The 27,498-nt window shown below is 42.9% G+C and overlaps 1 protein-coding gene across 1 annotated transcript in view; it reads right to left on the bottom strand.

The window, feature by feature from the left end:
* Positions 1 to 27,498, bottom strand: part of LOC144783927 (vomeronasal type-2 receptor 26-like) — a 56,510-nt gene that overhangs the window by 2,961 nt on the left and 26,051 nt on the right. Inside the window, exon 3 of the mRNA XM_078662661.1 lies at positions 4,713 to 4,836. Within this exon, the coding sequence (XP_078518787.1) occupies positions 4,713 to 4,836 (124 nt within the window). The remainder of the gene's footprint in view (positions 1 to 4,712; positions 4,837 to 27,498) is intronic.

The following is a 27,498-nucleotide window of genomic DNA, read 5'->3' as shown; positions in this document are numbered from 1 at the left end:
AGTCTCATAAAATGAGAACCAGTGCCCACCACCTGCAACCACCAGCACAAATTGTGCAATGTTTTGTTTACCTACCAGGAAGTGCAGCAGAACCTCCAGGCAGAAGCACCTCTCCATTTTAAGTCAAAAGTACAGGTCATGCCTTTTTGACCCAATCACAAAATAAGTAGGAGGGTAAGCCTTCAAACCTACAACTAGGTACCTTAAATAAAGCCTTGTGACATTATTTCTTAATGTTTTCTTCTGTTTACAACAGAGTTCAGGCCACTGTGTTAGTTGTGATAACTCCATTATGATTTGGAAGGGCGCATTTCCAGCGCAACTTCTAAGTCTCAGTGGTCAAGTTTTACGTTCAGGATAGCCAGGTGATAAAAGAGGGAAATGTAGTAGGGAATCAGATGAAACATAAAAACAGAAATGCCTTTCTGTTTTTTTCTGCACAGCACCATGGAGTTTCTGGGTGGGAATCAGTTGTAAAACCGAATGAGCTTAAATATTCTGTGTAAATCTGTGCAAAAGAGATTGATAACACATGTGTATATACCAAAAGAATTGAGAACTTGTACATGACAGTCCCTCTGTTGCCCCTCATATAATTCCCTGCTGAGTGAGGTAATATGTGAGGTCATAAGCTGTGCATGGCTGGTGTGCAAGTTCTAGTTAGCTCAAGTAAACTATCAGTGTTTTTTGTTTTAAAATGATGTTTTTAATATTATTATAAGGCCTCTTGTGCAATTCCTTTCAAGCAGCCACCACATGCACCCTGTTCTTGTTATGCTATGTTAAAAGTATTTGGCATAGCGCAAGAGACTCACTCCTGCATCCGGTGAGTTACAAGCATTTTTGGGAATAATTGTATGAAAAATGCACGAAAAGGCAGCTAACCTTTGCTTCTCTTTCGTCTGCCTTTAACAAGTAGCGTCACCCCAAGACGCTGCGCCGCTGCGTCGTAATTAAGTGAACATGCAGGATCCGTTATCGTTACATGACTCAATAGAAGTTTGCTTTAAAAGGAATCGCTTCCTCATTAGTGTCATTTTCTCCTCATTTGGAGGTGAAATGCCCCCCCCTCCCCCATTATTCCGCGCCTAAACATAAAAAAACGCGGTGTGGGTGTGTAATTTTTTTCTCCGGGGGTGGGGAGAAGTGTTGGGCCCGGGTGAAGACCAGCGCTGCGGAAGGAGCTCGAGACTGACCCACTGACTGACGAGAGAGACAGGGACACGGAACACGCTGAAAGAGCCCGGTGAGTGGGGGGGGGATGTGTGTGCGTGTGTGCGTCTGTGTGTGTGTATGTGTGCGTGGGTCTGTCTGTCTGTGTGTGTGTTGTGTGTGTGCGTGCGTCTGTCTGTGTGTGTGTTGTGTGTGCCTGCCTGCGTGTGCATGTGTTGTGAACAGCCTGCCGGAATCGGAGCGCGTGTTCACGCACGCGACCTGATCCGATTCCGGCAGGCTGCGTGCGCGTGCCAGTCTCTTGTCTCCTCTTGGTAGTCCTTGAAAGCTGAAACGACTGAAACAATCATTATAGACTCGCTGTGCGACAGCAGGGCTTCGCCCTGCAATCGCAGGCGTGAGACCTGAAAAGGGTACGGGAATGGTCCAGAAAAGGTGGAATTTACAAGTGCTCTGGGTCAAGAGCCAACATTAGAATGTCTGTATGCTGACCTGGTGATTATCTTGACTCGACAGACTGTTTAAGGTTGCTAAGATGTTGCAAGTATGTACAACCAAAGGGTAGGCCACATTCATATACCTCGGAACTATTTCTTTGGATGTTGCTGGAATTCAAGAAAGCGGCCACCACGTCTGGAAGGAGACCATGGGCTGAGGTGGGATTGCTCAGCCTGAGACATCTGTATGAACAGGGTAAACCTAATACCTTTCAAGGAATGGAACAGAAATACAGGATAGACAAAGGCAATTCTTGGAGTGTATTCACAGTGGGTATATAACAGCGTCTCTGAGCAGGTTAATTGGACTAATTGCATACACCTAGATTTGGCTGAAAACCAATGGCTAGCATTCAAGGAATTATATAAGCAGGGTGTCTCTAGATAGATTAATGACTTTCATCAGGCATACCTTACTCCAAAGCGTATTGGGCATATGTTTGTGGCTGCCTCTTCCCAGTGCCCCAGGTGCAATACACAGGAGGGCATTATTAACACATGATGTGGGGTCTCTAAGATTGTGTAGGCATGGGGAGAGGTCTTGATTGGGGTAGCCAAATTAATTGAGGCTGGTTTATTAATGCACCCCCACTATGTCTGTTGGTAGAAAATCAGCAAACCTTGAGTGCAGATTTATGGATCAACCTCTATAAATGTAACAATGGTATAGAGCGAGGGCTTGGAAACCACAGATGGCCACTCTGGTGGGTACTTGTATTCAGTATCTGAAAAAGTGGGCTGAGACAGAATTAGCTGACATGAATGCAATAATCAAGCCGTTTGTAGAGATGCCAGGTGTACCAGTCTGGGCCACCTACATTGCACAGCTGGCACAGTCTGTAATGCTTATGAGTATGCTAATAGGCATATGAGTGTGTGCCCTACTCTTGGTATTATTTGCCACTTTGAAGACTTAAAATATTCATTATTGGGTTGAGGAGATATCTACTTGGCATACATGTTTGCATTGCATGATTGTAAAGTGTGTGGTAGTGGGTAAATGTGATCAAGGGTAGGTTCGGAATAGTTGTGTATATTGTTTAAATTCCGATTTGGAAATAATTTTCATATACATGTATTTTGTTTAAGTATTATGTTGGTCAGGCCATGTAGATTTATCAGCAAATGTGCATTCACTTACTAACTTGAAATGTGTTTATTCCCTAAATCGATTCCTATAGATGACTTTGTCTTCCTCTTCCTGATGTCTCCTCCAGATTTGCCCTTGTCAGAGACACACCTGCTTGAGCATTCTGAGTCTATACGAAGTGGCTGATTGAGAAATCCTCGCTTGCTTGACTTGGGGTGGGGTGCTAGCCTGTAGGCCCCCATCTCCAGTCACTCAGCAAAAGCATCAGCACCCTTGTCTACATCCTCCAAAATCTCAATGGGTATGACATCCTAAGTGCTGGACAAGGGTTCAACCAAAACCCCTTTCTAATTTCTTACCCAAGACTAACTCTTAGGGGACTGGAAACTTCTATCTGTGGTGGAGGATGTAAAAGAAAAAGCGGCTGCGCCATGGTCAGGCCAGCTGAGGGGAGTGACTGATTGATAGGGCACTCTAGAAAATATACCATCTAGGATGTGAACAGCCTCATGTGTGGGGGCTAACACCAGTTGAGTCGTTCCCACACTGGACAAAGTTTCGATAAGTGCTGGAGAGTCTTGCTTATTGTTCTCTTCAAGATGAAAATTAAAATTGCCCAGGATGGCCAAGCACCTATTAGTCATAAAACGTTCAATGAGGTATCTTAGCTCATTTAACAAAGGGAGTCTGTGTCCTGAAGGTCTATATACTAGCGAACCTCCAAAGGAACAGGTAGCTGATAATTTTAAGTGTTATATCTAAGGTTTTTAACTTCCATCTTCCTTGTTTCTCTGCCTCTACTGTTCAGCCAGTGAGAGTAGAATGTTAGTGTGGATGGTGATGTCATTGGAGTGTGTGGATTGCTGTGAGTGGGACTGTCAGTTAGATCCTGGGCTGAGCAGCAGAGAGGCTGTTCCTGGTGGGGTTGATTACCTCTTTACTGGAAATTCTATCTGAAAATGTAAGATCAATAAACGTATCATCCGTAACCTAGCAAAGTCTACTGGAACTCCTTACCTACAACACAACAATAAGCCTAAAATGCAGGGCTTCATAAGTCTTTAAATAAAACCCACATTCCATCAGACATTTAATTTAAGTTTTAAACACAATAGCCAATCCCTCTCCCGGCCTAATTACCATGTCCACTCTTCGGATTAAGTAATTTGTCAGAATGGCATCAACTATGTCTGGAACCGAGGTTTCATTGGCCCAGGCCTCTGTTATAAAAACCTGGTCAACTAAATTATAAACCCCACATCATGCTCCTAAATAAATGATTAAGCATGTATTTTTATTTAACAATTTGTCAGTTAAATACTTTTGAAAATTAAATACAATAACAAATAACTTACCATTGTAAAATAAATATACATAACATCATACTATTTTAACATTAAATGCATGTAATAATTATCAAAACTACCACAACTATTTAATACAAATATTGCTAAAAATAACATTTTATACCATAATAGATTAGCAAACAATCTATTTTACAACAATATTAAAAACCCACTAAAATCAATACGCTTACCTTTGAAATATCTGTCCACAACATGTTTTATATCAAAATATTCCTGCCACAATATTTCTGTATCACAATATATGTTTTTCAGTAGTGTTTCCAAATGCTCATGCAGCATGATTTGGAGAAAACACATGCTTGAAAATGAAGCCAGTTGAGCGATTTTTGGTTGGGGCTCATGTTATTGAATTTTAACCTACAGGTAATCAACAGGCCCCACTTGCACACCTGTTTTCTAGGATTTCAGAGCAGAGAGTGAGAGGCCAGTCAGCAACGCATTATGAGCAGCTGTGACCTCTAACTTTGTTTGCATTGTGTTATTTCAGTCCATCAACTTATTTATTAATACCTTAAAGTGTTGTTGTGAGTCCAACTTATTTATTAATACCTTAAAGTGTTGTTGTGAGTTTGTGTATGAATTCACCTGAGTCATTGGTGATACTTCCTTCAGGGCAAGGTACACAGTTAAAACAGCAGATAGGACGTCCTGCTATAGCTGAAATCCTGTATCCAGCTGGACAGCTTTCACTGCAGACAGATTTTGGCACCTGTGAGAAGTGTGTGTGTGTGTTTGTGAGAGTGTATGAGGCAAAGAATGGGAAAGAAAGATAATAAAAAGACACTTCCGCATTATATTAGTGGTCCAGCCAATACTAGTGAGCACTCTATCATACTTCTTTATACTTCTTCATCTCATGCACCATAACACTATACAAAATACACATGTTTCCCCTTTCAATTACTCACAGGTTATTTTAAATGTGGTTTTAGTAACCTAGCATAAATAACATTGGAAATGATGTGCTCTAAGGGCCTGATTACCACTTTGGCAGTCGTGGAGCATTTCGCCCGGCTCCAGCACTGCCAAAGCCGCCCGCACACTGCCCATTGGATTACAAGTTCAAATCCGGCAGGTGGGCCTGTGGTGGCTGGTCCACAGTGATGTCTTTCAAAGGCACATAGGTGAGCCTTAGACAGGTAGCGCTGTGGACCAGCCACATTGCGTTCCAGTATGGTATGGACTGTAAACTCCATGCCGTCCTGGAACTAGCTTAACATACAAACAGGGTGGCATACCATGTGCCCCCTGCAGGCACCTATATGCACAGGGGCAAGAGGTCGCCCTTTAGGGCCTTCTTTCTTTCCACACTGGCAGCACAGTCACATAGAGATAGAACCTCCATGACACAGCTGGCAGTGTGGAAAGTCGCAATATAAACGGTATCCTAAGTACACATAATAATCACAACGTGTTCATGTAAGTGATATAGGCACAATAATGTTCTTGTTCTTTGTCTTTAATTTCTTAACTTAAGGTATTCACAGAAATGTATAAGCCTATCCATAGGTCCAGACCAGATCATGATGCAATCAGCTATGAAACTACCCCAATAAATAATCGAGTCGCACCATTCAGTTCCTTTCGGTCACCAGATCCACTCATACTCCAACCACCCCAGAAGAGGTTGGCGTAGGATTGTGAAAATCTGGAGCCGATGGCCACACCCTGTACTTGTCTGTACCACTGTTTCTCTAAAATGAAAATATTGTTGTTAAGATCAAATCAAGCATTGTAATAAACATCTCCATATGTTGCTATTGGGTGGCGGGTCTAGGGCCTGATTCACAGAACTAACTTAAGACAAAATCCTAAAATTACTACTTTTGGTATTCACAGAAGTTAGGATTTTGTCTTAAGTTTGTCTTAAGACAGACTTAAGACAAAATCCTAACTTAAGTCTGTCTTAAGTCTGTCTTAAGATTGTCTTAAGACAAACTTAGGACAAAATCCTAACTTCTGTGAATACCAAAAGTAGTAAGTTTAGGATTATGTCTTAAATTAGTTCTGTGAATCAGGCCCACAGTGTTTAATATTGTTTAATCGCTTGTAATCCCAGATTGGACCTGATGCTCATGTTAAGCAATACCACATCTAGGGCCAGATGTAGGTGGCCATTTACCGGCCGGTAACGGACGATTTCGGCCGTTACCAACCGGTAAATGGGTTTTGGGATGTAGGGGGCCAATTTTACCAATTCAGTAAATTTACCGAATCGGTAAAATACCGAATCGGTATTTTTACCGATTCGGTAACTTCTAGATGTAGTTGGGACTCTTCTGAGTCCAAAAGGCCTTTCAGATTCGGTATTTTACCACCCAATCTAATTCGGTGGTAAAATACCGAATCCTGGTGTTCTTGCACATGTGTGCATGCACACCTATGCCATGTGACAGAAAGACATGCCCTTAGGGCATGTCTGTGTGCCCCATGGCACACATGCCTGTATTTGGGGTGCTAGAGTGTGTCAAAGTGACACCCCCTGCACCCTTGCTGGAATCGGTATTTACCGATTCTGTAAATACCGATTTGGTAATGCCCATTGATTCCTATGGGCTTCAATGCCCATAGGAATCAATGGGCATTACCGAATCGGTATTTACAGAATCGGTAAATACCGAATCTTAACGATTCGGTATTTACCGAATCTGTAATGCCCACATCCCCCCCCTCTATTTTACCACTTCTTAAATACCGAATCGGTAAAATTCGGTATTTAAGAAGTGGTAAAATAAAATTACCTACATCTAGGCCCTAGTGTAGCTAGGATCATTCCCTCTTCTCAAATCACACCTGCTAGGGGACTGAGAATAGGTTTGGTATCTTTGATGTATGAGGGGAGGTTTCAAACTATAGGTTGGAGAAATAAATCAACATATCGAGATAATCTTTCATTCGGACCTCCAATGCTAGAAACAATTGGTTTTCCTGGTGGAAATGGCAAGTTCTTATGTACCTTGAGCAATGTATATAAGCATGAAAATTTAGGTTGTACAATCTTCCAATACATATATTCTTCCTCACCAATAAGACAACTGTTGTACCAACCCTTCAGGTAAACATTTATCTTGTACGTGATCATGACAGATTTACTTTACAAAAGAATGTACATTTTCCTCTCAAAAAAGGAGATGTTATGTTATCTTATGTTATGCTATGTGACTTTACGTTATGTTATGCTATGTTATGTTTTTCAGATTTGTAAAGCACAATATGGGAGGGTATTATGGGGCTGAGGAGGTGTGAGTCTAGGCACACATAGGGCCTAGCGTCTACTTGAAAACCCAAGACTTCTGCTTCTTGCTCAATCCAAGAAGTGAGGAGGGGGCTCCTATATTTAGCAGGCAGTTGTTCCACACTTTCGGACGAGGTAGGAGATCACTCAACTGCCAAATCTGGGTTTCTGCATGTGTGGTATGTGTGCATGTAGGAGTTTGGTGAAAGCAGATGGGATTGTTGAGGTATGCTGGGCCAATGTTCTGTAGTATGTTGAAATTGTGGGTGGGGGGTTTCTTTTGTGCTAATTTGTTAATGGGTGCCAGAGGAGCTTCTTCAGGTGTGCATCTGAGTGCAGTGTTAGAGGTTGAACATGATTGTGGCTGCTGTGATGCTCTGGGTGTTTCTGTTAAGTTTGCCGTCAAGGAGGATACTGAATTTCTAGGCGTTGCCAATTGTAGCTTTTGTTAGCCACCAGGTACAGTCCCATAGTGAACTGTTGCTCTTGAAGACGACAATTTTAGCTTCTTAAGTGTTAAGCTTCAGACATTTGATCTGGGTAATGGGTATCTTGCCCATGAGTAAGAAAATGAATGGCAGGCTGTCAGCATAGGAGAGAATATTTATGTTCTGAGAACGGATAATGGTGACTAGTGGGACCATGTAAGCATTGTGGAAGGTTGGGCTCAGGGAGGACCCTTGTGGATCTCTACAGAAGACATGCATCCAAGGTGTGTGGTGCCAGTCAGGAGGCAGCACATCAGTTGGAGTGTGTGTCCATCGATCCCAATGTCATGCAGGTATTGGGTTATGATGGGGTGGGAGACCATGTCAAACACAGTGGAGTGGTGTTGCACGGCTTGTACCTCCTTTGGTGAAACAGTTCATTAATTGGACAAAGTAAACGTCAGGATTGTGCCTGACTGATCCCGTGCACACCCTCAGGATATGTTGTCCTATGTCCCTGCTAGCCCACAGTGCACCATTAACACCCATGACCTTACAGGGTAACAAAAGTATGTTCAACCTTAAAATATGGCAACCCCGATCCCCCAAGGAAATTGTGGTTACAGATCTAGAACCTTTTCGTTTGGACTCTCAAGTGTACCCAAAGAAGTACACAATAAATACTCAGCAAGGGTTTTCAATATTTATTGAATCATTGTGATTCTTGTATAAATTACATGTGCTTCGATAAACAATAGAATGAAATAGATTAGTGTAATTAGCTTCACATGAACAGTGAAAAAGGTGAACATGTCCACCACTGTGCTAAGATAGTGAATATATGCAGGCATATAAGTACTGTGTATAGTGTACTCCAGCCTAGCGCTCACTAACCAAGTTCTGCCTAGGGTGGTTAATCTGCACAATCCCTGCCAGTGTGGACTAACTCCCCATTTCCTGTGGGTACGTGTTATCAGCCTGTCTATCAGCCTGTCTATCTTTGTGTAGAGCTGGGCATCCGTTGTATCTGTAAATGGGAATCAGCTAAGATGGAATTCCAGCGTGCAGTGACCTTCCAGTGTCAGCTGAGTGGGCCTCTCCCCCAACAAGGAAGTTGTTCTGTAGATATAATAACCGCACCCATGTGACCATGTCACAACCCCTGTCAAGCTGCAATTGTTTAGTATAGTTGGATAGCATCATCGCCTTAAGGACAATTACAATGATGACATTCTACGCAGTGAACTTTATCTCTTGGACTGAATATGCAAAGTGTTATGATAATATACCCACAAAGTAGAAATGTATACAATTCAGAGAATGAATCCTGCATTGTCATGCATGCACATGTATGTCATTTTGTGTAAAAGAGAAGGCAACTTTAAGAAACATGAGTATGAAAATGACAGATTTGCTTACCAGGCCTATCCTGAACCCATGACAGTGACCCAGGAGGGTGCGAGCCACTGTGTCTGCTTCACAAACGATATTCTGTTTTTGTAGATCTTAATGGAATATAGATCTTATTGGCCATAAGGGTGTGACAATGTTCTAATAGAGTCACTTTTGCAAGTGTACCTTTTTAAATTAAAGCCATTATATATTGTGCCTAGTTTTCTTCATGCTTTCAAAGACTGCTTGCTTAACATGTACGATTAGTGTTACCTCAGTACGTGCAGTATATGTACTTTACATATGAATATCACAATCAAGCTGAAATGGTTAATTTTTTTAAAAGAATGTTAAAGAAAAAGCCACATTTCTTTCAAGAGAATTACTTATTTATTCCAAATTCAATAATTATTAAATAAATGTTACAATTTAAATATTGCATCCGGAAACCTTTCAGCACTGTGTATCAATAAATAAGGGACCATATTTATCTTAGTTTTGCATCAGTCTTGTACCACACAAGGTGACACAAGGTGATTCAAACTTAGATTTAGATTTACCAAGCCATGCAAGGCCACCGTGGATGGCTCTTAGTAGCTTGGGAAATCTGGAGCAACACAAAGCAGTGCAAGTCAATGCCATGTGTTACACTGAATGGTAGGGCATTACGTGGGTGGGTCCTGGGTGCTCCCATGTATAAACCCATGCATTTTGATGCTTTCCAAGATTTACTAACACTAGTACACCTGGGAATATATCAGAATTGTAGGCAACCCCATTGAAGAAAAATATCTTTATGTCTCATCATTGTTTCCTATTTCTTAGTGTGCTGCATTCTGCAACAGACCTAGAAGGAGGAACATGCCTCTAAGGATTGTTTTTGTACATTAAGGTGCCTGTTCCTCCACAAAAACAATTCTGCCTAAAACATAGGTTGGCACACAGCAGCGAATGCACTATATACTGGTAAATATGGCACATTCCTGCTCTCTCCCTTTCATGCAGCACAGCATAGCAAGTTGTCTTGCTGCACTGTGTGAAAGTAAGATGAATCTGCCCCTTGGTATATACAAAATGTTATTTTCTCCTGACTATGAAGATCAATAGCCTTTTTGATTGCCTCTTCCTGCCATAGCCTTCTCTCTAGAGATGATGTTACCCAGGCACCTTGTTTATTGAGGTTTAAGGTAGGCACATAATTTGTTTATGGGAGGTAAGAGAAACCTTATCTTGGGTGTGGTTAGAAATGAAGGGTGAGGATTGTTGGGTGGGTGTTTGAAGTGGGAAGGTATATGTAGTGAGAGTGTGTTAAGGTTATGATGTGTGTGTTGTTTGTGTGTGGTTGTGTGTGGTTTCAAATATATGGGCTGTATGTGTAAGTACTATGTGAGTTTCTGTATATGTTTGTGGTTGTGTTTCTGAATGTATATGTTATGCTATACTGGTGTTTTATATAGCGCACGGCTACTCATAGAGTGTCCCGGCGCTTTGTTTTGCACACCGATCTCACAACATAACAAGAGGAAAACAGATAAAAAGCAGAAAGAAAACCAACGGAGCCCAGAAAAAACTAAGAAGTAAAAAGCCAGGTTTTGAGCCCTTTCCTAAAGGCCAACAAGTTTGAAATGCTGCGCAGGGCCACTGGCAGCTTATTCCACAACTGGGGCGCCAGTAGTCTGAAAGAGCGGCCTCCAATGCGTGCCCTCTTCACACGAGGCACTGCAGCAAGAAACAAGGATTCTGACCTCAGCGACCTGGCTGGGTGGTAGAAGGTCAGTCTTTTTTGGAGGTATTTCGCACCGAAGGCGTGCAGGGCTTTGTGCGCCAGAGTCAGGATCTTAAAAGTTATCCGCTTCCGGACAGGAAGCCAGTGCAGTGCCTCCAGGAGACCCGAGGCTCTAGCACGGCGAGATAGTCCAAAGATGGCCCGAGCTGCTGAATTCTGGACCACCTGTAACCGTTGAAGCAGATATTCTGGCAGGCCGAGATAGAGAGCGTTAGCATAGTCAATTCTCGAGCCAATTATCGCCTGCACTGTGATCTTCCTGTGTTCCTCCGATAACAAAGGGAGAAACTTACGCAACATCCGGAGCAAGCCAAAACAGGTGCCCGTGAGGCCAATTATCTGTGAGCGCAGTGTGAGGCCGTTGTCAATCTTAATCCCAAGGTTTTTCGCCACCTGGGACAAACTTGCTGGTGGAAACATGTTCTCAGGCCACCACACTTTCCAGTCTGGATCCGAACTGCACCCGAAAAAGAGGACCTCGGATTTATCCGAGTTGCACTTGAGGCTGTGATGTTGGAACCACTGAAATACAGCCTCAAGGCAACCCTGGATCCTACCTCCATCGAAATCCGCACCCCTCTCGCAGGTGAAGAGGAGCTGGGTGTCATCGGCGTAAGAGACGATCTGAGCCCCGAAAGACTCCGCCAGAGCCGCCAGAGGGGTCATGAAGATGTTAAATAGAGTTGGGCTCAATACTGAGTTGTTTGTTGTGTGTTTGTTTTGAGTATGTATTACTTTTTGGTATTGGTTGTAGGTATTTTGGATGCGTGTTTGGGTGTATGTTTCAGTGCTTTTGGCTGTATGTGTGATGTCTGCTTCTTAGAGAATTTGAATGTATCTGTTGCAGGTGTGGTGGGGTGGATTTAGAGCTAAGGGTAGTGCATTACATGGGTGGAGCCACAGAACAACAGAAAACATGACAGCCCTCAAGATAGCCACCCGCGAACACCACCAGCTGATCCGCACCACCAAAAGTACATCATTCAAAGAGCGACTTGATAACAACACCCACAACAGCAAGGAACTCTTCAACATCGTCAAAGAGCTCTCCAACCCCAGCGCCAGCAACAACGACATCACACCATCACAAGAACTCTGCAACTCCCTCGCCACGTTCTTCCACCGAAAGATGGCAAATATACACGACAGCCTCGGACCCCAGACTCCGCCTCCAGTCACCGAACCAGCTACCCCCACCACCACCCTCAGCGCCTGGACCCCCATCAGCACTGAAGACACCACCAACGTCATTAACTCCATCCACTCCAGCACCCCCCCGGACCCCTGCCCCCATCATATCTTCAACAAAGCCGACACCATCATCGCACCCCATCTCCGGAACGTCATGAACAGCTCGTTCGCGTCAGCCGCCTTCCCGAGAGCTGAAAAAACCCACAGCGGACACCAAAGACCTCAAGAACTTCCGCGCCATCTCTCTTCTCCCCTTCCCGGCCAAAGTAATTGAGAATACCATCAATAAACAGCTGACTGCTTTCCTCGAGACAGACAACTCGCTGGACCCATCCCAGTCCGGATTTCGAGCCAACCACAGCACCGAGACTGCCCTCATCGCGGCCACCGACGACATCACGACCCTGATGGACAACGGAGAAACAACCGCCCTCATCCTCCTGGACCTCTCAGCAGCCTTCGATACTGTATGCCATCGCACCCTAATAACCCGCCTCTTCAACACGGGGATCCAAGGAAAGGCCCTGGACTGGATCACCTCGTTCCTCTCCGACAGATCCCAGAGAGTCAGTCTCCCTCCCTCTCGCTCAGCAGCCATCAAGATCATCTGCGGCGTACCACAGGGCTCCTCGCTCAGCCCTACCCTTTTCAATATCTACATGAGCCCCCTTGCCACCATCGCATGCAAACACAACATCAACATCATATCCTACGCCGACGACACCCAATTGATACTCGGCCTCACCAAAGACTCAGCCACCGCCAAAACCAACCTACAGGAAGGAATGAAAGAGGTAGCAGAATGGATGAAGCTCAGCCACCTGAAGCTGAACTCAGAGAAGATGGAGGTCCTCATCCAAAGACAATCTTCATCCGCCCGGGACGACTCCTGGTGGCCCTCAGCACTGGGCTCCGCGCCGACACCATCGGACCACACACCCAACCTGGGATTCATCCTGGACTCCTCCCTCATGATGACCAAACAAGTCAACACCGTCTCATCATCATGTTTCAACACCCTGCGCATGCTCCGAAAGATCTTCAGGTTAATCCCCACCGAAACTGACTGGACTACGGAAGCACCCTATACGCAGGGACCACTGCCAAACTTCAGAAATGACTACAAGGCATACAAAACGCCTCTGCACGACTAATCCTCGACATCCCTCGCCACAGCCACATATCCGCCCACCTGAGAATCCTGCACTGGCTCCCCGTCAACAAGAGGATCACATTCAGGCTCCTCACCTACGCACACAAAGCGCTCCACGACATGGGCCCCAAATACCTCAACAACCGCCTCTCATTCTACACTCCCACCCGCCTTGCCACCATCCCACGAATTTGCAGAACCACCGCCGGAGGAAGATCGTTCTCCTACCTGGCAGCCAAAACATGGAACTCCCTCCCCGCACACCTACGAATGACCCAGGACCATCTCACCTTCAGGAAACACCTCAAAACCTGGCTTTTCGAGCAGTAGCAGCACCCCCCCTTCAGTTCCTTGAGACCCTCAAGGGTGAGTAGCGCGCTCTATAAATGTTTGATTGATTGAAGGGTAGATTTAGGTGCAGGAGAGTGTTTAGGAATATGGGAGGAAGCAGGATTGATAGTAGGTATAGGAGTAAGGGTCACTTTAAAGACTAGTGGGCTCATTTAGAAACCCCTACCACTGCTGCAGCATCACTTTTTTTTACCCTCAGGTGGCACACAATGCTACACCATATTTACAAGGCAACGCAAAGCATGCCTTTTCATGACCGTGTAAATATGGCTCCATTTCCATTTTACCATTACTCTGCGTGAAAGGCCCTTTCAATGGATGTTGCTGTGGTTTTTCATGCAACACCCATGGATTCTGACGCATTCACAGATTTACAAAGATTTATAGCCTCCAAATGCCACCGCTTGGGAGCGTTCTGAAAGAAAGTAGTCCAGCAGGGAGAGTGCTCTATACCTGATCCAAAGTGAGGCTAGACGGTCAATCAGAAGCTCATGGTTGACCGTATCAAAAGCCGCTGATAGGTCTAAATGGATCAGGGCAGCGCTCCACCCACCATCCAAGGTTTGTCTTAGCTCTTCAGGTGCTAGATCTGTGCTATGATGGGCGCGAAATCCATATTGAGAAGAATCAAGAATAGCATTATTGATAATAAAGATGGATAGTTCTGTATTGATCACTTTCTCTATTACCTTTGATGGGAAAGGAAGCCTCAACATTGTCCTATAGTTAAGGGCGTCATTAGCGTCCATATGTGACTTTTTCTATATCTTTTTCCAATCAGTAGGAAAGCACCCTGACGTGAGTATTTGGTTGAATATAGGCATTAGGGAAGTGGCTATGATCTCTGGGGACAGATGTATAATTCTCGGTGGACATGGGTCAGAGGGAGATCTTGATTTGATTAAGAAAATAATTTTTAGTGACAGTTCTACGTTGAGGGCGGTCAATGACATGAGCATCTGCATTGCTGGGCCAGAGTGAGAAGGCAATGAAAGAAGTAATTTATTCAGTTGGATCAGAGTCTAGGCCAATCGTTTGTCCTGAAGCTGTCATAGACAGATTTCACCTCATGCTGAAATGATACAACTAATGAGTTACAGAATTCCTATCTAGTTCTAATGTCTTGTGGTTATGGAAGTTTAGTAAGACTATTGACCGTAGCAAATAATACTGATGAACAGCCATTAACCGTTTCGATTTTTTCTGTATAGTTGGAAGCCTCTTTCTTCAGGATAAGGTTCTTATAAACTAGGATGGACAGCTTGTATTCTGATTTCGTACGTATATTATCATCTAGTCTCCATTTTCTTTCTAATCTTTGGCATACTTGTTTCTGAGCTTTAAGTGTGTTGTTAAACCAGGGTTCTGAAGTTGAGAGCCTGGGTTGCCGACGACTGATAGTAGGAGCTAGTTGCAATGGTGGTGTGGTGTGGCTCACTGGTTAGAGGCGGCAGACCCAGAAGCAGAGGACGGCCCGGGACCAGGGTTCAATTCCCGACGCGGCAGGGTCGTGGACTAGGGTCAGCAGACTTGATAATTCTCGCCTCGGTGCCTACTCTAACCAGGGATCACACTCGGCAACTCTGAGCATTAGCTTGCCTCATCTCCACAACGGCCCCCCACATACGCTGGGGATGCCTGGTTTCACCTTGGAGATACCCAGTAGGGACCATCTCAATGGTAGTTCACTGCTGCTAGGTCTAGATCAGGGGGTGTCTCCAGAAAGGATTGAGTGAGTAGGGTTTTTAGTTGTTTGGCCTCTATCTTATTCATTGGGCGACTGGTGATTGACTTCTCTGGGTGTTTAACAGGCAGCTTTTGTGTTAAAGAGGTTTCAAACAGAATTGCATTGTGGCCAGATCATATTAGGGGAAGAGATCTGGTGCATTCTGGATTGAGATTATCCAAAAAGATCCCGTCCAGATAGTGCACTGCGATATGTGTTGGGCCCTTTACTATTTGGGTTAGTCCTGTGCTGGCCATTTGATCAAGGAGTGTTTCTGTATCATGGTTGGAGACGTTCTCCATGGGAAAGATGAAATCTTCTACAATATGCAGACAATACCATTCTTCTAGATCAAACCCAGGTGGGCCTCCAAAAATTGTTCAATTCCCTCGCCCAGTATTGTAACAACAATATGTTAGAGATAAACGTTGGTAAAACCAAAGCGATGGCAATTTCACCCGCGAATACAAAAAAGATCATATGGTTTATAGAAGGGAAACCACTGGAGACTGTCACTGCATATAAATATCTGGGCGTCTGGATTGATCATAAAGGGAGATGCTCGGTGCATACAACCGAGATGCAGGCAGTGGCTCGTAGTTTAGAGGGGGCCTTCATGAGAACGAAGAGTGCTCTGCATTCCCAGGACTTTGTCCCATTGATAAAATTGGTCAACGCAAAATTCCTTCCTACAATCTCCTTTGGTGCAATAATCTTTAAAGATAAAATGAACAACTGGCTAGATAGAGCACAATCATCATGCTATCGCCGGGTCTTTCGATTGCCAAATTCGACTTCCCATGCCCAAATCCGGAAAGAATTTTCTTTATCCTCTATGCGTTGGATTATGGGTGCAAGATATGTCTCATACTGTCTGAAAGCGAAACAAGCTAACCCCCATACGCTGGAGAGCTGCATATGGCCCCTGCTTAACAACCCAACTACATCATGAAATAAATACCTGACATTCTGCCTCAAATCCCTCGAAGTGGGGGATATATGGTCCTCTTCTCTGTCAAACGAAACAAAATCGAAGCTTTTAACCAAGTAAGCTAAAATCCTATCAAATCAATCGGACACGCAACAGGTTCTTCAGCTTTTTCATGGCACTTGGGCTGCCAAACTATATGCCCTGAAAACTCTTCCATCTTATCTCGCATCAGCAATGAAGCTGTATGTCAAACACCAACTGATGAGATTTCGTTTTAGCCTAATTCCGTTGAAGGCATATAAGTTTGGCCAAGGATAAAAGAAAGAAGCCTCTTCTCAGTGCCATTGTTGTAACCAGGGAGAGGAAAGCTTAACCCACATTTTTTGCATCTGCCATTGCCTTCGGGCGCAAAGAATATTCTGGCTGAGACCAATTTGGCTTCTTTTAGGCATCAGGACATGTCAAGAAGCGCTCGAGGCATGTATGAAGGGGGACTCGCCACAGTTGGCGACTCGCTTTGTAAAATTCATCACAGAAATGAACTGCTTGACTCTATCATCTGATCAAGCCTGAACTTTAACCCCCCTAAGTAACATTCCCTTGGCTTTTTCTGCTTTTCCTTCCCTTTACCCTACCCATCAATTCTACTGTCTCTTTTAACGGACCTGAATACACTTTTCATTTGAATGTCCATTTTAGTATGTGCATATTGCAATGATTTTAAATAATTGTGCAATATAAATTTTACTTACTTACTACTCCTAAAATGGAGAAATTTGGAAAAACGGCCTTGTATTGTGGAAGATGGCCAATGTTATCAATAAATGAGGATTTCGTCCTGAGTGTGTGGTAGGGCAGCATGCTGTTAAAACAATTTTGATCTTGAAGGCCAGAGCTTCACAATCTAAATGGTCAAGGAGGGGTATGACACAAGATTTGAGATTGGTTCTAATGATTTGGGCAATCCCCCCACCTTTTGTCCCTAATCTATCTACTCTGTGGATTTTAAAATCCTCCTGGTATGGCCAGAAGCAAGTCCAGGTCAGATGAGGCATTGGCCCACGTTTCTGTGACAACGTTTTATTTGATGGGATTCTTTGAATTTGTGATATGCAATAGCATTTTTTACCTAAGTACTTGCATTTATAAGCATATAGGGGATCAGAGATTTTCTTGCCCCCTGTGATGTCGAGGTAGAGATGTGGGGCCTCTTATTATGCAATGGGAGGTGGTGAAAAATGAGTATGAGTCTAAGCTTAGCTTCACTGGGGTAGTGAAGTTTGGACGTCGGTTCTAAAATATCTGTCTACAGCCTGGTAGAGTAGCTGGTGATGAGCACAGTCCAAGCATGGATGGACGCAGACGGGCTTGCCTTTGGCAGGCCTTTGGCACACCACCAGCGTGCCTTCTGCATGGACGTGCTTGTGGTCTGGCTTTATAGCCTGGAATCTAGGGTGGGTTAGGGGCATGAGGGGGCGTGGCCACAGGTGCTTTTGCGAGGGCAGAAGAAAGAGCAAGCTAAAGTTGAGGGCCAATCAAAATTAAACAGGGGTACAGCTACCCTGGCTACGCTCACAAGTTCCCTTGTGAGACGTAACTACTGTGAAATAAAAATCAAGTTAAAATGACTGTAAAACAATCAAAAGTCTGCCTTTCCAAGATGGTGGCTGCAGTCAGGAGCCAGGCAACTACTGGGCAGACTAGTGACTACAAGGAAAGATAAATAAAACACAGGTATGTGGTGTCCACACTGTCAATGAAGGCTGCATGGCGCTCTTGGTCCTGGATTATTGCCCAGCATCTGAGGGTGGGTTAGGGTGTAGTGTAGTTCCTATATTCCCAATAGGCTCTGCGCATTGGAATAATATATCCTACAGATTTGACGTAGGACTTAGGTAAACTGGGTCTCTATCGAATATACTAAACTTAATTGTGAGTGCCAGCTAGCTCAGAGGTCACTAGAAACTTTCTCGAATTCACAAGAAGGGAATAGTTTCTGACAACCGCATAAACATGACAACTTTGTTTCTCCAAGAATAAAACGTATCTTCAGAGTCGTGGAAACAATAGATACGTTTTTTAATCAGTCAATCATGCATGCTTCGTTTCTACAGAGTTTGCAGAGAAATAGTGAGACAGGCGTTTTCAATAGAAATGTTTATTGAACAGTCTTCTTTCTCATGCAAGAGAAGTGAACTGCTACAATCGTTAGAATGCAAAGTATAATGCGTACAGCGAGAATAATATTATAAAATAATAATGTAAGAGCATTGTATGGTTTCCAAGCCATATAAAAATACATACATAAACACACAGGCTAAAATACTCAACTGGTGCTTCTAAAATACGCCTACCCAAAAGTACATAACCTAAGTCTAATACGAGGGAAGAAGTAAGTATTGTCTTTTGCATAGGTTTAGTTTTGCCAAGAATCTACCAAAGGTTTCTCTAGGTTCTAATCAGCTCCATACCTTAGAATGAAGGAGGTCTGTTATCTCTGTCTCGGGACTCGATTTCCCAACACCCCGCAAGGGGAGTCAGAAACACTGGAGCTGGATTTCTCAGCAGAGGAGGGCAGCTTCCTGATTAGTGTGTCAGCTGGAGAGTCGGCTTCTTTCAGCACTTGCTGTAGCGAGCTGCGTCGGGCAAGTAGGTCGTCAAACTGTTCCGAACCACCGTGCTTTGCCATAGCAAGTTAAGGGTATATTTATACCATGAAGGTATTCAGGAATGCAATCGTTGACGTAAAGTCGGGCAAATGAACGTCATGAATGAACCCCTGGGGAATAGTTGTTCATTGTAAAACTAACTGAGTTCTTGGAGAAATCAATATTCAAGCAAGGGGAAGTACCTAGCGGCTTAAGCTGGTTTTCCAAGAAATCGTTGTGACGTTTGGTGAACGGATGGAAGTAGCCATGTCTGTATTTGGGGAGCATGGGCTATGCCTAAATAAGGGCTTGATTTCTATGCTTATAAAAAGGGAAACGCAAATTGTACCTATATAAGGGCATGAATCGGGAAAATCCATTCGGAATCTAAAATGATACACAACACCCACTCCACTTTCTTATGTACGACTTCTACTAAGTTCTAAACATGTTAAATATATCTAAACATGATGCGTTAAAAAAAAACCACCCAAAATACATAAAAATGCATTGGTACCGGTTGTACACGAAAAGAGCATTTGTGCTGTACGCATTTAAAGCAATGTGTCATTCAAAGCATATAGTTTGACATTTGAAAATGCTGTCTGAATGAATCACAAAAATACATTCATGAAATGGCTCGTAAATACAGAAGAAAAAAGTGCCGAAACCATTCCATGTCATAGTAAATATAACTGTTGGTATTGATACGGTCAAATATTGTCTCTGGAAGTTTTTCAAAGAATTCTAGTTCTCTATGAATAGTTCTACTTTAAGCAGATTACTTTGTGCCAAAAACAAAAAATACCAATTTGGAAAACAAAAATGAATCATAGGAAAAAGAGTTCCAAAGTTGAACGTTGTTTTGAAAAAATGAAGGTCGAATTCAAAGTCTCTCAGAACACTGTGTGCAAATTTCAAAAGTCAGTGTCAGGGCTTGGAGAGAACAAAACATCTTCTAAGTCTGTCAACAAGTAATCTACCATTGTAGGTGAAAGTTGGATTACCTTGTTAAGAAGATCAACCGCACATAGATGTGAAGCATCACCATCAGCATTGGTCGCATTAGCAATGTTCATATTAGATGGAACCTGTGTGCCTGTCGTTTCTCGTACCTCAACAGTAGCATTTTGCATCTGTGAGATCTCAACAAATGCCGTCATCAGAATTGGTAGCCATGGGGACAACACAGTGCATGAGCCGTCACTGCTCGCATCAAACATGTTTAAGATACAACTTAACATTTTCCGAGAAATATATAGGACAATTTGTAGTTAAAAGGGCATGTATCTCTGCAGAAGACCTTGCGGCTTGCAGATCATACGTCTCTTTGGCCGAGGTCAGTGGCACAGTTTTTTGTACAAGAATGGCTTTCATTCTGCTTAAAGTATCAATTTGTATGGATGAGATGTTCAGTAAAGGCCAAAGTGGCGACTCCCAGTCTGTTTTGGTTTTAGGAAACAATACTTGCATACAGCAAGCGACCCTGGCTGACACAGTTACTAGATAGGGTAAACCTGGCAACATGCCACAGCAGCTGTGATCATTCAACATGAGGTAACTTCCATTAGAAAGTTGTCCAAAAATTGGATCAATCACCGCAGCTAGTGAACCTTGCAGGTGGCAGGATAAGTTGTTAGAGGAACCATCGCAGGCCCGTGTAAATTAATACCCTGACAAAGGAGAGAACCGCTTAGTGCGTTGTCACAATTTTTACCATTAAGAAACACTTCTTTCCCCCCATTCCAACATCTGTGTGTGTATGATAATTCCCAGGATGTCTTGATGTATTCTTTACTCAACCTTTCATATATGCCTGCTGGTATATGTTTTAAGCAATACTGAAAATGGAAAACAAGCACAGTGATTGTTCCGTGTATAATCCATTCTGTGGCTGGTCTTTCAGCGACACTAAATGGCAATCTTTCCAGTTTTTCAATGCTCAGCACCATATAGTCTGCTCCCCTCTATGCCAGTTTGATCTGTTTATCAGTGAGAATAAATTCTGAAAAAAGTGACGTGGTGTTCATTAGACGCCAAGGCACATAGCCTGAATGTAGGTTTTGTAACGTCCAGCCTAATAGCATTATAGAACGTAATTGCAACTGACCATGTTGCAACATGACCAAGTCCTGTTCCATGATGTCTATGGCAGAGGATACTATGCTGTCCAAAGAATATATCCTGGACGACAGAGTCGTTAACCCATTGTCAACTACAGAGAGAGATTTCTCTAAGTTATTACAATCAGTTTCTCGTATTTGTTCTGCAGTTCCTGCTTGCGTAATCTTCCATGCTTCACATAGCATAGATACCGGCGTATAAAAAACAGTTATGACGCGGTGTTCTTGGTCCTAGCAAGAATTCTCTAGGATCAGCGCCATCTTTAAATAAAGATAAGTGTTGTTTTACATCCTTAAGTGTAGATCAATGTAGCCATTAGAGGCATAGCTTCCCTACACTGTATGTTGTTACTATTCCTGGATGCTGTCTCTGAACATATCTTGGATCTGGTCTAGTGAATTTAAACCCCTGTATTTTATTCAGGAATCTATCTTGACAGGTGTTGTGTCTGTGGGCCAGATTAACCATTTTTTTCTAATCTGTTCTGTTGTGATGCAAAATAGTATGCACGTCGACCTCCCCCTCTTAAGTGTTATCACTATAAGGTGTAGGTGTAGGTATGGACGGGTTGTTCAAAACTTTTATCTTGGCTAACCCAAGACAAGACGTCTGTTGGACAGTGTCATTCAAAAACATTATTTGCTCTGGGATGATGCAGGCTCTAAATAAAGTTTCTATCCCCTGCACATGCCAATCTTTTGTGCCCCAGACAGTTTTCGTCTCAATGTTGTCTTTCCAAAAGTCGAAACCTAATGTAGACAGCTGAGTATAAAAGGCTGCAGAATAAATTTGCTTGGTATTTGTCAACATACTTTTCATTCCTGTCTTATTAACATTTTTAAAGTAAAATGATTCTGAATTGGAAGTATTAAAACCTGAAACGTATGGAAATTTGCCATGAAATGTTTTTGAGCTACCCTTTGGTGGTGTAGGACAATGTTCCCATTGGTTATACATTAATAAATTTCTAGGGTTTGCAGATTTGTGCAAGAAATTTTTACCATCGTGATTATAACAATACATTTGTTCATAATCTGATGAACCTTCTAAGTATTCATGATTTGTAAATACAGCAGACATTTCTAAGTCTGACATCATATTATTAACTGTCTCGAAGTCCCAATCATCAGAAAAGGCACTAGATGAAACAAAGTCATTCAAGGAAATCTTGAACTGGTGTAGAATCTTCAACAGCTCAGACGGGCCCAAAAAGTCATAATCAGTTCTGTCCCAAGCTATACCATCTGGTATAGGAACGGCTGTGATGTTCACTGATGACAAGTCTCTTTGTTCACGAAGAGATGATTTGTGTGGCTTGAGGAGTAAGTTGATGTTCTTACTTGCTGTGTCCTTTTTAAGATATCTTCCATTTATCAGCATTCCCAATAATATTACCAGAGTCACACAAAGTAGAAGAAAAAGCACACCCAACACAATCCAAAGTTCAATCCATGGTGAAACCAGATACGTCTTTTCCAGGTGATGGAAAAAGTTCTGTTGCTTATTCTTTCAAAGTTCTTTTTACTGGCGTTGTTTCAGGTTCACTGGGATCCACGGAAAACGTATCAAAGTTAATGAAATAGCTAGAGGCAGTTCTGTCAATTGTTGGGATTGCATCAGGATTTTTTGAAATCGCTGGAACCACTTGATCACTTGTTACATTTGTATAGTCAGATGTTATTTCATTGTAGACAGGTGTTTCTTGGCGAACTGTTATTTGGGTTTCAAGAGGTACAAGTTCCATAGCTTTGTTGCATAGTCCTTCATTTTGCACTGCAGATTCTTCAAAGGCGATGAGTCTCTCAGTTTGAACCTCTTGGATAGTAGCCTGATTCGGGCGTCTGCTACATCGTTGGAGTCCACTTGGCCTACTGCTTATGATCGGACACATGATGTGGTTTTACCAGGTCGATTGACACAAACCTGTTCTCCTTCTTTCCAGCAAGGGGCGGCAGTAATACTGTTCTTGATCTGTGGATGGCTATGACAGCTACCGGTTGTCTGTATGAAGGCCCAAATTCGTTCTTGTCCGCGATCTTTTCTCTGACTAGATCCCCAATCTTTGCAATCCAGACAGGCCTTGCTGGGACGGTCTATTTCTCTTCAGTGGTTGTTGGCTTCAGGAGCACGTTCCTTTGTCTTTGCCTTATTTCATTTAAGTCCTTCAAAACAGCCAAACGATCTTTGATATCAAAGGTTTTTTGTTCTACCACTGAAGTCTGACAATCGAGGTCCGATAATATCATTCTGGTCCCAAAAAGGACTTCATATGGAGTGATACCCCCTAGAGAACTTCTTGGCAGATTGTTAAGACTACGTTGGACACATTAGATGTTTTACCCACTCGTCACCCAAGCCTAATACCCTAGCTGTTATAGATTGCTTTATGTCCCGGTTTTTTCTCTCCACTACAGAATTTCCCTCAGGATAGAATGGACTAGAGTACCGCAATGCAACGCCCAGATTGGCCATGGCCTCCTTGTAAGCTCGAGAGCTAAATGCAGGACCCTGGTCAGAATGTAGCATGCCGACTGCGTATGTGGCGATAAAGACTCGCAAATCTTTTATAACAGTTCGAGCGTCAGCCGAGCACTGAGGCCACATCCAAATGAATCTTGAGCACGAATCCACTGCGACCATGATATATTTGTAGTTACCATACCTTTGTAAGGGACCGTAGTGGTCCAGGTAAAAGCAAGCTAATGGTTTATCTGAAATTAACAGGGCCGTCTGCGCAGGACGTTTCACAGTAGAGACTTTCATCTTTTGGCATATTTCACATTCCAAAACATAGTTTCTGGTTTGTTTCCTCATGCGCGGCCATCCGTATCTCTGTTTTAATAATGACACTGTGGCAATAACACCTACGTGTGCAGAGGCAAGCCCTTCATGTGCTGCTAAGATTAGTCCTAATCTATGTTCCATGTTTGGAATTACTCTATCCCCACTCCAGGGATTCGAGCAAATGGAACATTATTCAAATCAGTTATGTATGAGTATTTGAGTGGAAAGCCTTTTGGTAATGTTTTACTAATGTCTTTGCTCAAAGCATGACAGCTTGCCTTATTTTGCCGTATATTTTTGCTTTTGAATGAGTGATTGCAGCTACGGAAGCCATTTGCACAGCTGCCTTGGCGGCTTAACCAGCCAATGAATTCCCTGAAACGTGAACGCCATCACGTTGGTGACTCAGTATATGTATCATGTGAGTGTTTTGTAGTTCTTGTTGTAACTGAACTATTTGTTCCCCAAGCAACCTATTCTTGATTGTGCCAACTTTTGCATCTTTGAAACCGTTTTGAATCCAGTTCTGCAAGTATTCATTGTAAGATTGAACACAGTAATACGAATCGCAAACTATAAGTGTGGGGAATTCGCGATCAGTATTTTCAAGCGCCATCTTGAATGCGTGTGGTTCAGCTCACTGAGCTGTACAATCTCCTAGAGATTGTGGGGCATATTACCAAGCAATAGCGATAATTATCGCTATTGCTTGATTAGAGACAAAATGTTACCGCTGAGCTGCGGCGATTTTTATCGCAGATAAACCTTGGTATTACCAAGGTTTATCGCAAATGCGATAAAAAATGGCCGCAATGCATGAATATCGCTGAAAAGTCAGCGATATTCATGCATTACCGAGCTAATGCTCTTAGCCATGTTATCCACCTCCCATTGGATTACATGGCTAAGAACTTCTCAGGGCAGGTGTTAGCTTTTGGAGATATTCGCGCTTAGCGCAAATATCTCCAAAAGTTGGTAATAGGAGATAGCGATGTTAGCGACTATTTCCAGTCGCTAACATCTTGGCACGCCCACTTTGCATGTCATTAGTGATAAATATCACTGACATGCAAAGTGGGGCCCAAGATGGTCGCTATCTCCTACTAGCTGTCGCTAACTGGTGTTAGCGACAGCTAGGTAATAGGGAATTTATCTCCGCTTTCTTGGCTTTTAAAGCCAAAAAAGCGGAGATAAACCCCCTTGATAATATGCCCCTGTGTTTTAGTCACCATAGGTCGGAATTTGTCATCTCACCAGCGACCTTTAACGATTGCACATGCAGCACTATAAGCTTGTTTCCCCCCCGTAGCGGGCTGTGCTGATCCGTCAGTATACATTATACATTCATACTTCTCTAGAGGCAGAATTTCAGTGGGCAGAGGACATTCTTGTTCATATTGTAGAAATAATTGTGTCTTCAGATATGGGTCAAAAACGTATTCAATGTCTGACACTGCAAGAGATTTAACCCATTGTATCCATCTTGGATGTAAAGCCTTAGCATTCGGAATGCTCGCTTTCGTCACTGCCTCTAAGGCAGGTACAGGTGTAACAACCATTATGCTCTTACCCTGTGTGAGGGCTCTCTCTTTTGCAACTGCAGTTTGAACCGCTGTCAGAATTTTTTCTGTTGAATTGAACTTCATTTCTGCTTGTGTGTGCAAGTGTGATTTGTAAGCTATTGGTACTTTTTTCCTTTGTTAAAGGTTAAGGGCCAGATGTAGGTGGCCAATTAACGGTCGGTAACGGCCGAATTTGGCCGTTACCGACCGGTAATTGGATTTTGAGATGTAGGAGCATGCTTTACAGAATCGGTATTTTACCGAATCTGTATTTACAGATTCGGTAAAATTACCGAATCTGTAAATACAGACTCGGTAAAAATACCGAGTCTGTAAAAGCATATGTAGGTGGCACATCTTTGAGTGCCGCAGGCCTTTCAGATTCGGTATTTTAACACCCAATCCAATTGGGTGTTAAAATACCGAATTCAGGTGTGCATGCACATGTGTGCATTCACATCTAGCCATGTGACAGACAGACATGCCCTTAGGGTATGTCTGTGTGCCACATGGCGCACATGCCTATTTTAGGGGTGCCAGAGGGTGTCAAAGTGACACCCCCTGCACCCTTGCAAAATTCGGTATATACCGATTCTGTAATTACAGAATCGGTATTGCCCAATGATTCCTATGGGCTTCAAGGCCTGTAGGAATCAATGGTCAATACCGATTCGGTATTTACAGATTCGGTAAATACCGAATCTTAACGATTCGGTATTTACCGAACCTGAAATACCTACATCTCCCCCCCTCTATTTTACCACCTCTTAAATATCGATTCGGTATGAATCGGTATTTAAGAGGTGGTAATTTAAAATTACCTACATCTGGCCCTTTGTACATGAATCCGTATCGTCCTGGAATGATTCAGATCACTAGGTTGCGTACATTTACGCGTGTTTGTAAATGTTTAGTTGCTATCATGTCTGTTTGGACTGAACGCAAAATTTCTGTCTGTTTTTGTGTCCAATTAACTGTTTTGAAATCAGGTTTGATTAATTCGTAGAGAGGTTTAACCCTTTCTGCATAATTTAGAATGTATGTTCTTCTGAAATTCAGGAAACCTATTAACAACTGTACATTTTTCAGTGTTTTTGGAGGTTGGAGCAGCGCACACTTTTCTAAAAAGTTAGCTGCCAGGTTTTTGCATTTACTTGATAACTCATATCCCAGAAAAAGGACGTTGAGATGGGAAATTCTCGATTTTTTAAAATTGAATTTATACCCTTCAGAGGCGAAGCTCAATATAATGGTGTTCACTCGATTCAAGTGCCTGTCCAAGTCATCATCTGTTAGATAGATGTCATCTACATATGACAGAGCTTCGTCATCATACCTTTGTAGTAACTCTGTTACTATCGCTGAAAATAACCCAGGACTTTTCTTGAATCCCTGAGGGAGACGACAGAAGTGATGCAATGTTTTGACAGAAGAAACCGTTAGAGATATCTCATGTGGTATATTTTACGCACAATGTTATTCATTAATGCTGCACTGTGTGCATTTTGTACATTCAAATGTTTTGCAACAAGAGTTTAAATGTCTGTAATCCAAAACTAGACGATATGTATTGTCTGTTTTGGAGACAGGAAACAAAGGATTGTTCATGAACGAGGTGCATGTTTCAATCACCTCTTAGTATTCAAGTTGATTTAAGATTTCCCTGACCTGTTTTTTAGCTTCCTGTTTAACTGGATACTGCCTTTGTGCGGTTGATTGAGTTTTCAATTGGATTTTATGGTGAGGAGAATCCTCATCCCATCCTACATGATTCGTGTATAATGCTGGAGCCTGGGCTACTGCCCATTTCCTGGCATAGGTATATTTTAAATGAATTGGGATGTGGTTGGAGAAGGCTGGCATAATGATGTCTTTGCCATGTGGGCACCCCCTGACAAATTCTGGTGGCCAGTCTTGTTCAGCGACAAGAATGTCATAAACTTGAGAGAGTCGCTCTCAAAAGAGTGCTCCCACTTTTCTTTTTATATCTCCCTCCATCCAGAGTGTTACTTCATATAACTTATGTGGACAACTTACCCTGTTATCTGCAGTTTCAACTT

The sequence above is a fragment of the Lissotriton helveticus genome, chromosome 10 (genome assembly GCF_964261635.1).
Source record: "Lissotriton helveticus chromosome 10, aLisHel1.1, whole genome shotgun sequence".
NCBI classification, from domain to species: Eukaryota; Metazoa; Chordata; class Amphibia; order Caudata; family Salamandridae; genus Lissotriton; species Lissotriton helveticus.
This window is presented reverse-complemented; position numbering and strand designations above follow the sequence as displayed.